Source organism: Hypanus sabinus, chromosome 21 (genome assembly GCF_030144855.1).
Source record: "Hypanus sabinus isolate sHypSab1 chromosome 21, sHypSab1.hap1, whole genome shotgun sequence".
In the NCBI taxonomy this organism is placed as follows: domain Eukaryota; kingdom Metazoa; phylum Chordata; class Chondrichthyes; order Myliobatiformes; family Dasyatidae; genus Hypanus; species Hypanus sabinus.
In genome coordinates this window covers 48,361,738-48,373,847 of record NC_082726.1, presented here as the reverse complement: position 1 = coordinate 48,373,847, position 12,110 = coordinate 48,361,738, and the positions used below count along the sequence as shown (strand labels likewise).

At 41.0% G+C, this 12,110-nt stretch overlaps 1 protein-coding gene across 1 annotated transcript in view; it reads right to left on the bottom strand.

The window, feature by feature from the left end:
• cdh23 (cadherin-related 23) overlaps positions 1-12,110 on the bottom strand; it is a 1,109,092-nt gene that overhangs the window by 444,242 nt on the left and 652,740 nt on the right. The window contains exons 20-22 of the mRNA XM_059946450.1: positions 11,925-12,041; positions 8,236-8,348; positions 537-644 (exon numbers count right to left, since the gene is read on the bottom strand). Of these exons, the coding sequence (XP_059802433.1) occupies positions 537-644; positions 8,236-8,348; positions 11,925-12,041 (338 nt within the window). The remainder of the gene's footprint in view (positions 1-536; positions 645-8,235; positions 8,349-11,924; positions 12,042-12,110) is intronic.

The following is a 12,110-nucleotide window of genomic DNA, read 5'->3' as shown; positions in this document are numbered from 1 at the left end:
ATGCAGTAAGCCTTTGATTCTGACAGGAAATAGCTCAGATTCAGATTTATTTATCACATGCAAATTGAAACATATAGTAAAATGCAACCCTTGCATTGATAAATACTCCCAAGGAAGTGTTGGGGGCAGCCCGCAAGTGTCATCACACATTCTGGCGCTAACACAGCATGACATAGGCAGCGACAACAAAACAATTTCAACACAGATCTGTGGTTGCACTGAAAACAATAGGTGGGGTGTCAGGAATAAAAAATGAACACGGTGGAAATGTTCAGGGGTGAGGAAGCATCTGTAGAGAGTGAGTGAGAGTGACAAGAGTACAAGAGTGAGAGAGAGCGATAGAATGATAGAGGTAGAGCAAGAGATTGAAAAAGTATGAAAGAGTGAGAATGAGAGAAGATTAAAGATCATTAGCTCTTTTTCTCTCCACAGACGCTGTTCCATCTGCTGAGCCTATCCACCATTTTTGTTTTAATTTAACTGTGATTGTAGTTGTGTACAGATTTAGACATTTGTAGCAGTAGTAAGGTACTTACAGTGATGACATCTGTGTCAGCTGGTGACATTTCAACCACATTTACCAAGTATGGTTCATCCTTCCAAACTGGGCGATTGTCATTAATGTCAAGCAGAGTTATGTTCACCTGAAACAATTCAGAAAATGCCTTAAATATTCCATGTGTTAGCTACTAGAAAGTGACAATTCCTTTGGCATAAATTATATTGCTCTTTTCTGAAATCTTATTTGGGTAGAATTTATGAACCTGAGCCCCTTTCAAACCAATATATGTTCCACTTGATTTAACTTGCCTCAAATAAAGGAACAGGAGTAAAAGGAGCTTATGGATTGGAAGAAAGAGAAAAAGACTTAATTTTCTTGCCCATTATTTACAATATTCCTGAGGTGCTGGCCTCCAACCACCTACTCCATCCTTCCCTTTGGTAACTCACTGAGATGGTTTGCAATCTTGGCCTCATATTGTGTTGTAGACAATATTCCAGGACAATCAACTACAGTATTTCAACCTTGGCATCCCCTAGCACCAGTTTATTCTCTTTAGACAAACATTCCTTCTTGAGCATAAATTTCAGATCATCCAAAACTCTTCCTTTTGGTTACAGTATTGCTGTTTTTGGAGTGTGCTGTGTGTGATGAGCTAAGGATTGGTCTTCCTATTAATTGCTTGTTTGTTTTACAGCACATTTGGTTGTATGGGGCTTAGAGTCACAGAGTAACACGACAGAGAAATAAGCCTTTTGGCTCATGGCATTCTTGACAAACATTATGCATCCAGTTACATTAATTCCATTTCATTCTCTCCATATTCCCACGAGGTCCCCCCGATTCAACCATTCCCCTACACCAGGTAAAATTTACAGTGACTATTTAACCTACCAACCTGCACAGTACTGGGACATTGGAGAAAAATGCATCTAGGTGAAATCTGTACAATCACAGGGAGAACATGGAAATTTGACACAGAAAGCACCAGATTCAGGAACAGTTATTACCTTTCAACTACTAGGCTCCTGAAACAATATGGATAACTTCAGTCACCTCAACACTGAACTAATTCCAAAATCTATGGATTCACTTTCAAGGACTCATGCGCTTAATATCTTTTATTTATTTATCTATCTATCTAACTATCTTTTTTTGTGTTTGCACAACTTGTTTTCTTTTGCGCATTGGTTGGCAGTTTTTCATTGATTTCATTATTTTTTTTTGGTATCTACTGTGAATGCCCAAGAGAAAATGCATTTCAGGGCAGCATATGGTGACATATTGTATATATTCTTTGATAACAAATTTACTTTGAACTTTGAGGGTCATGGGGTTGAAAGGCAACAGGTCTACAAGTTGTGATATTGTCGCCAGCAGATCTGACGGAAGATCAGTCATCCAGACAGGGTGTTCTAGATTTATTGTGAATCTGTAACTAAACAGAGTGCCAGCGGGCATGGAACCTGTCACTGGACTTTATGTAGAGACTGTTGACAGAATACAATCCTGCTGGGCTCCCCCAATGTTACACTGAAGGAATCATCAGTCAGAGGATTAAATCATCCACAGATTCCTGTGTTGACTATTAAAAATGTGTTGCACTATTTAAATAAGATCCTAGTCAAGTCTTTGTCGATCCACATTCATTCCTCAACCAACACTTTCTTTTGATGTGATGCATTCTTTCCTCTTGTGCCTCCTTCTGTGCCATGAATTCCTATGACTATATAACTGACAGGTTAATCTCCCAGCTGTATCATGCCCATAGTGACAGCTGCATCGCCTTGTGTTATGAGAGACACAGTTAAATTGTATAAGAAAAAATCACATATCCTTTCAGAATATTCCAAGGCACATCACATGCAATGAAGAATTACTATCTGATTACTTTAGCAATCCATCTTTAAGCAGACTACTAGGGATAAATGCTATCAGGCCACTGAGATAGTGCCCTTCCTTTCCGAGGCAATCTTATGGAATCTTTTGTACCAATCCAAGGGGCTTCAGTTTGACAACCACTTACAAATGGGCAGACGTCCATGAATGTGTGACTCTTCACTCCTCCTGCTCCTCTGTAATTTAAAAACATATTGTTCTCTAATTTTTCTCAAACACTAATGAAAGACCATAGACTTTCTCTCACTCTATAGACACTGGCTGAACTGCTGAGTATTTCCTGCATTCTGTTTAATTTCATATTTCCAACATCTGAGGTCAATTAGGGTGAAATAGCTGTCCACTGGGCCCTGGTAGATATGAACATAAGAACTAGAAGTCAATATTACCCTGGAGTTTCCCCTGTTGTTCGAAAAGATCATGGTTCATCTGCTTGTCAGAAGTTTCATTTTCCTGCATGATTCCCTTCTTTGTTGGTTCCTCTAAAAATCTAAGTCAGCCTTGGAGATACTGCTATTATTGATCTCACAGTCCTTATCCGTGCCTTAGGTCTACACTCCTTAATCAAGAAAACAGTCTTACATTATCTACCCTATTATCCCCATAAATGTGATCACTGCTCATTCTTCAGATCTCCAGAGTTCAGGACAACTCTGCACAGTTTTCCCTCATAAAGCAACTCTGCATTTAATTTTTCTCAGTCTCTCTCACCCTTGGCTTTCCGTAATATGGAATGGATGGGTTTACACAGCTACAAAGCAGTTCAAAGTAACTAATTGTAGATGTGTGGATGTATCCAAGACATGTGATAAGTTGCTGCAAAAATGCACGAGGCAGTAACCGCCTAGATGGAGTTCTGGTGCATCCTTGACCAGAGCTTTACCCTCCCTCCTGGAAAGAACAACTCTTTGTTTAGTTTTATCCAAGAGCCCCAATGTCATCAAAATAACTGTAATCATTGCCCCCTAAATGGTCAAAAACCTTCTTCAGTCTTTGCAAGGGCAGGTGACAGCCCAGGCTTTATCTGTTCTGAGAATCTCTCTGGCAGCGCAAATGTATGTGGAGCAGGAAACTGTAAAGGGGGGGGGGGAAGAGATCCAGTCCAACGACAGGGCTGGCTGAATAAAATCCAAGCTCATAATTGCTTATGTGATGCCCAAGTTCAGTCACTTTTAGTCCTGGCCCTCATCTGACAGTAGAGAACGGGAAAATCATCTTGCTCAACAGCTGAAGGAAAACTGTTGGCAAGCTTTGGACAGAAGACTGAAGGAACACAGATTGGGGTGGGGAGCAATTTAACTTCCTTTGGTCTATAGCAGAGGACAACTGACAACACCCTTATCATCACAGGCAAAGATAAAATAGAGAAAAAGGTTTGCAGTGTTGGACTTTGGACAGTGAATGACTAAGGGGAATAACTGACAATGTCTTTTTAAAAACTGTGATAGACTGATTATGTGACTCTAATCACTCCACTTGGCCATGAGTACAGGTGGAATAAGATGGAATTTTTGCTCTGGGGGCATTTTTCTAGAGATTCATGTTTCTGGCCAGATTGGACCCTGGACCTGTCAATGGTGTCCCTATTTAAACCAAACACCTGACCAACATCAGATAACTAGGTGGCTGTGGGCCAGGTACAGAAAGAAGGAACTGTATTCCATGCAGAGCATTAATCCAACCCTAGACAGTCTGAAGCAAAGGATGTAAAACATTTTCCATTTTATATATATATATACACACACAAAGCAACAATTTTGAGGCTATTGCGCTGCCTAGTTCTGATATCACCCCCCCACCAAAATTCCTCTTTACATCCACCCTATCTAGTCCTTTCAACATTCAGTAGGTTTCAATGAGATCCCCCCGCATTCTTCTAAATTCCAATGAATACAGGCCCAAAGCTGCCAAACACTCATTTGTTTACCCCTTCATTCCTGGAATCATCCTTATGAATTTCCTCTGGACTCTCCAATGACAATATATCCTTTCAAGATAAGGGGTGCAAAATTGTTGACAAGACTCCAAGTGGGGCCTTACTAGTGTCTTATAAAGCCTCAGCACTATCCCCTTGCTTTCATATTCTATTCCCTTTGAAATAAATGCCAACATTGCATTTGCCTTCTTTACCACAGACCCAACTTGCGAGTTAATCTCCTGGAAGTCTTGCATGAGGATTCCTAATTCCTTTTGCTCCTGTGAGGTTTGAATTTTTTTCCCTATTTAGGTAATAGTCTGTAATATTGTTCCTGTTAACAAAATGCATTATCATACATCTCCTAATATTGTATTTCACCTGCTACTTTTTTGCCCATTCGTCCAATTTGTCTAAGTCCAGCTGCACTCGCATTGCTTCCTTAGCACTACCTACACTTTCACCTATTTTTGTATCATTCGCAAAGTTTGCCACAAAGCTTCAATTTCACTATCTAAGTAACTGGTAAACAATGTGAAAAATAGCAGTCTCAATAGTGACCCCTGAGGAAAACCACTAGTCACTGGCAGCCAACCAGAAAAGGTCACCTTTATTCCCACTTGCTGCCTCCTGCCTGTCAGCCATTCCTCTATATCAGCCAGTATATTTCCTGTAAACCATTGGATTTTAACTTGTTAAGCATCTTATCAAATGCCTTCTGAAAATCCAAGTAAATGACATCCAAACCCTCTCCTTTGTCCACCCTGCTTCTTACTTCCTCAAAGAATTCTAGCAGATCTGTCAAGAAAGATTTCCCTTTACAGAAGCCTTGCTGACTTTGACTTAATTTATCATTAGTCTCCAAGTACCCTGAAACCTCGTCCTTAATAATGGATTCCAACACTTTCCCATCCACTGAGGTTAGGTTAACTGACCTTTAATTTGGTCTCTTTTGTCTTTGTCTTTCCTTAAAGAGTGCAGTGACATTTACAATTTTCTAGTCCTCCAGGACCATGCCAGAATCAAGTGATTCTTGAAAGATCATGACCAATACATCTGTTATCTCTTCAGCAATCTCTCTCAGGACTTTGGGATATAGTCCACCTTAGGTGACTTATCCACCTTAAGACCTTTGCCTAGCACTTTTCCCTTTCTAATAGCAATGGCACTCACTGACCTCTGGCATACAGCTAGTGTCTTCCAGAGTAAAGACTGAAGTAAAGTACTTATTAAGTTCACCTGCCATTTCCCTGTCCCCCATTACTACCTCAGCAGCATCATTTTCCAGTGGTTCAATATCAACTCTCATCTCCCTTTTATTCTTTATATAACTAAAAAAACTTTTAGTAAAAGTTCCATCCATTGGTTGGATTTTTTGTTATGTCAGCCACTTCTGATATCTGGCAGTACCTCCCATACAGTGGCTTGTCCTGTGCTCTGGACTTAGTCGGTTGGTGCTCAGAGGGGGAGAACCAGCTGCTTCTGCTCTCCGGCTTGACGGACCTGGTTGTTCGCTGCTCAGATGGGTGAACGAGACGCCACCACTCTCCAGCCAACAGACACAGTCAGAGGAGCTACCTGTGCAGCTGCCACTCAAACTACGGAGGCTGATACTGGGAAGGCTCAGGTCGCAGTAGCAGTCTTGGGCTGAACCCCTCACACTTATGCTACATCTGCTCTGGATGAGAGTGAGAACAACAAGAAGAGCCATGCCAGCTCGGACATTGCCTGGATTAACAAGGTCTGCGCCAATGGTTGGGGAACCAGAACCATCTGCTGAGAAATTGGCCACCGGACGAAAGAGGACAACATGTATATTTAATCTTCTTCAGTCTTTAGCATTCCTGACTTGGACAATGCACTAAGCCAAGTGACACTGCATGGCCCAATTCAACCTGAAAGTTTCAGAAAAATATATACCCAATCTGACCCCAACACGCAGAGCCAAACTTGTTGGGCACCAATTCCATGTGCAAATGTTTCAAGGAGGATATTTGGAATGAATCAGAGTAAACAACAGACTTGCAATCTTTAGCATCTTTTACCTGCCTAGCACTGCAGCCCATTTATGCACAGAAAGCTTCAATAAACAGCAATGCCAAATGACCATGATCAGATAACCTGTCTTGGTAATCCTGATAGAGTAATTTAATTGGTCAGGGCACTAAACACTTGCTTGCTCTTCTTCAGAATGGCTCAGAGGGAACTTTTATATCCACATCTCCTGAGAGTAGTGCTGAGATCACAGCATTCCTCAGTACTTCACAAGAGCTTACAGTGAGTTGCTAATGAGAGGAGCTGTTCCTGATCTCTGGAGCTCAATTGGCAGCCCAGCATTTTCACTCAGGCTCAGCTAACCTCAGAACTCAGCTGCAACCACCTAGCTAAAATATTAAGTACAGATGACCAGAGATTTTAATAATTCACTCATTTAGTTCCCTATTCAATCATAATCCCACTGCACCCCAGGATGAAACTAAGTAAGGAATTACTTCAATACCGAAGTGAAATTAATGCTCATCAAATTCCTTCGTGCTACCTCTGATCATTGTTGTTGTTTCGTTTTGCGCTATGTGACGTGTCAGTCCACATTTTTTGCCATTTCCGTAGCATTTGACCGTTGTTTATGAGACTGAGTTGCTAGCTTGACGTTCAACCCAGCATGATAGGTTAAGGGTTTAAACCTGATGTGAAGAATGTAAACACTGAATCTTGGTTTACAGCTCAGAAAGACCTCAGGGAATGCAGCATAACTAAACCCGAAGCATGTATATCAACATCTCACATGACAATTGAAAAGTGCACAGAATTTATCTGACACCCTGGCCACCACATTGCCCAAAATCAACGCAATAAGTAGATCAATTTGCCAGCTAATCATTTGGTAAATTGGTTTATTACTGCAACATGTACTGAGGTACAGTGGAAAACTTGTCTGCATACCGTTCATGCAGATCGATTAATTACAACTGTGCACTGAGGAAGTAAAATGGTTAAGCAATAACAAGATGAAGAATGAAGTGTTACAGTTACAGAGAAAGTACAGTGCAGATAGACCGTAATGTGCAAGGTCATAACGAGGTAGATTGCTCAACAAGTTTTGTCCTCTTAATTACATTTCATGAAGTCATCCTCATTTTGTGCTGTTAGTGGTGGGATCATTGTAGACAAGTTTAGTTTTTAAATGGGTTTGAGAAACAGTCTGGAAGTTCAGATACCTAATGGTACCAGAAGAACAATAGCATTCTCTCATCCCACCTCACTAGCCGCCACAATGAACAAATTATCCTTTCAAAATCCCACCATTTTCAATGAGATGCAACTCCCAGACACCTAAATCCACAGAATAACAAATTTTGAACAGGTTTCCTGTCTCCATGCTGACCATCATGTAGTTACTTATTCAAACCCATTTTCTAGCACTAGGTCTGTAAACTTCTATTTTGAAGATCAGCACTAATTTTTTTCTACCTAAATCAATTAAAAAATCACCTGATTATTATCACACTGTTGCTTGAGGAAGTTTCCTCTGCACATAATCACTGCCAACACTCCTACTTTAAAGTGGGAGCTACATATGCTACTGAATGTAAAGCTTTTTGGGACAACCTGAAAGGGGTCAGAAAGCTTCTACAGAACTGCCAGTCTATCTTTATCTAAGCAGCGGCATCACCCGATGTACAAGCCTCTGATCAGAAGTGTATCAGCATCACAAAGCTTGTCCATGTTGAAGACTCAGTCAATCACCCACCCTGACTACCGGCCTTTGAGGCTGCTGTCAGCTAAATGAGATCTGTCCGCCAGGAGCTGACAGTGGAACAAACACGGCCATTAGTTATATAAAGAGATCTGTATCAGGGGAGACACCCATCACAAGAGTCGTATTCTGCCTTTGGGTTTGAATGGCAACATTACTCACTGTGGCTATTCCTGTCTTCTGGTTGTTCCCTACTCCGCCGTCTACTGCTCTGATGATCAAAATGTACTCAAATTTGGTCTCTCTGTCCAGCAGTGAAGTTGTTGTTATTTCTCCTGCAAGAAGATGGACAGAATCATTATAATCTCACTCTGACAGCAATAATGTCAGTGCATTAATTACAAATGGTAAACAAGCATCTTTGGCAAAGTGAAAAGGAAACTTGGTAAGCAGAGATACGGATGGGTCAAGATCTAATTGATTACAAAATCAGGCTCAAGGGACTGAAAGTCCAACTACTGGCTCTTTATTTTAATAACAGAGGCATCTTATCGAAATAGGTCCAATTTTGTGTGGCTTCATCTTTCTTTTAGATGTCATAAATATGGACACTCTAAGGCTAATTAAGGAGCAATTACTCTTTCTGCCTCCTGCAAATTCACATTACAAACCAAGCCCACTGGAGCCTACTCTTAAGTGTCAGGTCCAGAATTGATCTGTATGAACTGTATACCAGACAAGTTTTTCACTGATCTTGGTACATTTGACAATAATAGTAAACCAATAAATATTTAAAGTTGGGTCAGATTGGCTCATTACAGGAGGATTTGTTCAGCATCACTGCAAGCATTCTCTGTTTTTAATCAATTGTTTCGTGTTTCATCCGCAAATAAATCAACGACATGCTCAATTCATTTACAGCAATAACTGAGAATTCTCAGGTTGCTTATGGAGAAAATGGATTGAGTGGATGTGGAGTGGCTCTTTCCATTTGCAGTAAAGTCTAGGATCTGAGGGCACTGTCTGAGGAAAAAAGAGACATCCCTTTACGTCAGAGATGAGGGGATATTTCTTCAGGCTGAGGGTGATGAATTTTTGGAATTCATTGTCATGGAGGGCTGAGGAGGCCAGGTCATTGATTCCTAAATGGACATGGAATCTTTGGACACTACCTCACTTTTTGTTTTAATATACAATATTTCTGTACAGTTTAAAAATCTATTCGACATACATAATTGATTTACTTGTTTATTTATTATTATTTTGTGTTATTTATTATTTTTTCCTCTGCTAGATTATGTATCGCATTGAACTGCTGCTGCTATGTTAACAAATCTCACATCACATGTTGGTGATAATAAACCGGATTCTGGTTCTGATTGGGTGCATTTAAGGAAGAGACTGATGTTCTTGACTGGTAAGGGCATTAAAGATTTCAGGAAGAAAATGGTTGAAAAGAGTTTTTAAAAAATCACTGATGATTAACTGGAGAAGACTCAATGGGTCGATTGGTCTAACTCTGCTCCTATTGATGAAACTCCTATTGACTCAACATGTTGATGAAGGAAGAGCAGTAGATGTAGTGTATTTGGATTTCAGCAAGGCATTTGATAAGGTACCCCATGCAAGGCTTATTGGGAAACTAAGGAGGCATGGGATCCAAGGGGACATTGCTTTGTGGATCCAAAACTGGCTTGCCCACAGAAGGCAAAGAGTGGTTGTAGATGGGTCATATTCTGCATGGAGGTTGATGACCAGTGGTGTGCCTCAGGAATCTGTTCTGGGACCCTTACTCTTGGTGATTTTTATAAATGACCTGGAGGAGGAAGTGGAGGGATTGGTTAGTAAGTTTGCTGTTGATACAAAGGTTGGAGGTGTTGCGGATAGTGTGAAGGGCTGTCAGGGGTTACAGGAGGACATTGATATGATGCAAAACTGGGCTCAGAAGTGGCAGATGGAGTTCAAACCAGATAAATGTGAAGTGGTTCTTTTTGGTAGGTCAAATATGATGGCAGAATATAGTATTAATGGTAAGACTCTTGGCAGTGTGGAGGATCAGAGGGATCTTGGGGTCTGAGTCCATAGGATGCTCAAAGCAGCTGCGTAGGTTGACTCTGTGGTTAAGAAGGCATACGGTGTATTGGCCTTCTTCAATTGTGGAATTGAATTTAGGAGCCAAGAGGTAATGTTGCAGCTATATAGGACTCTGGTCAGACCCCTCTTGGAGTACTGTGCTCAATTCTGGTCGCCTAACTACAGGAAGGATGTGGAACCCATAGAAAGGGTGCAGAGGAGATTTACAAGGATGTTGCCTGGATTGGGGAGCATGCCTTATGAGAACAGGTTGAGTGAACTTGACCTTTTCTCCTTGGAGCAACAGAGGATGAGAGGTGACCTGATAGGGGTGTATAAGATGATGAGAGGCATCGATCGTGTGGATAGTTAGAGGCTTTTTTCCCAGGGCTGAAATGGTTGCCACAAGAGGACACAGGCTTAAGGTTCTGGGGAATAGGTACAGAGATAATGTCAGGGGTAAGTTTTTACTCAGAGAGTGGTAAGTGAGTGGAATGGGCTGCCGGCAACGGTGGTAGAGGGAGACATGATAGGATCTTTTAAGAGACTTTTGGACAGGTATATGGAGCTTAGAAAAATAGAGGGATATGGGGAGGTCTAGTAATTTCTAAGGTAGAGACATGTTCAGTACAACTTTCTGGGTGAAGGGCCTGTATTGTGCTGTAGGTTTTCTATGTTTCGATGTTTTGAGATCATATGGTTTTCAAATTACAAGTTGTTGGACACAGGTCTGGTTTAATTTTATATCTACAGAATTCTGAACCAGTGTTGCAAAATCCCAGTATAACATGATTGATTTAAATATTTGCTGTAATTATTTCCAATATTTTAATGGATGCACTCAGCTAGAAATCTCTGTCATATATTGACAGCCTTTCAAGTACCAATATATCAGAAATAAAATCAGCTTGTTATTTATTGGAATTGAGCATGGAAACTATGCTTTTCTTTCCTGTAAGTTCATTGGCTTGTGAAACATTGCAAGGCTTTGTATTATCTAAAAGCTACTTTTCTGCGCTTCTGAGGTCCCCTCCGCCTGCCTGGTGGCTCAGAATCTGAGAGGAAGAGTTATTTCACGCAGCAGCCTTGTAGCTTGCCTTGGGAGACAAAACCCAGCTCTGAGCAAGCAAGAGGACACTGGCACACAGTATCCTCCCCTCCTGTATCCAGACTGTTGTCTTTCAACAGCTAATTCCCAACCCATTCATTCATTACTAACATAGAGATGCTTTCTTTAGGCTGGAGGAAATGGCTATATGATCATTGGTATGTTTGTTAGTGACAGAATCTCAAAAGGGATTCAGAGTTCATTAACTATAATGAAAAGGGTTTTCCTCCTATTTCTGTTGAGGTTCTTAGTATTCCTTCGTGTGAGCCTGTGATTGTTTATTAGTTACATAATTAATACTGCTCATGAAGATCTTGACTGACTGTTCTTGTATAGTCACTTCCAATGAAGGGGCAGACACCCTACCTCATAGGTGTCAAACTCAAGGCCCGCGGGCCATATCTGGCCCGGCGTACAATTATATCCGGCCTGCGAGATCATTTTTGATAGATCTATTATTTTAATTATTAATGGCCCGGCGATATGAAGCCTATGATTGTAAGTTAATACCAATCATAAAAGTAATGCTTGCTCAGCAGTCTTCTTCATAAGAAACGGAATTTTTGAAGTGAAACACTTTGTAGTTATAGCAGAGACTGAGACACATGAGGACAGGCTGAAAAAACGGAGGCAATGAAAGCTGTGCTCGCATGCACCCAACTGATCCATGAAGCTGCATTTTGCCGAATCCGGCCCGTGACCTAAAATGAGTTTGACACCCCTGCTCTACCTGATCGAGTGTTGATCCGAAACAGTGAGGACCCCTCCAGAGAGTAGATTATTGACTCCTGCCCATATTCCCGAGACTGGTCCAAATCAGATGCTGTAACGAATAATACTGTGGCTCCTGTGAAAGAGAAACAGACTGGAGTCACATAATAGTATAGGAACAGGGAATGGCCAAATTCCAGCGGTC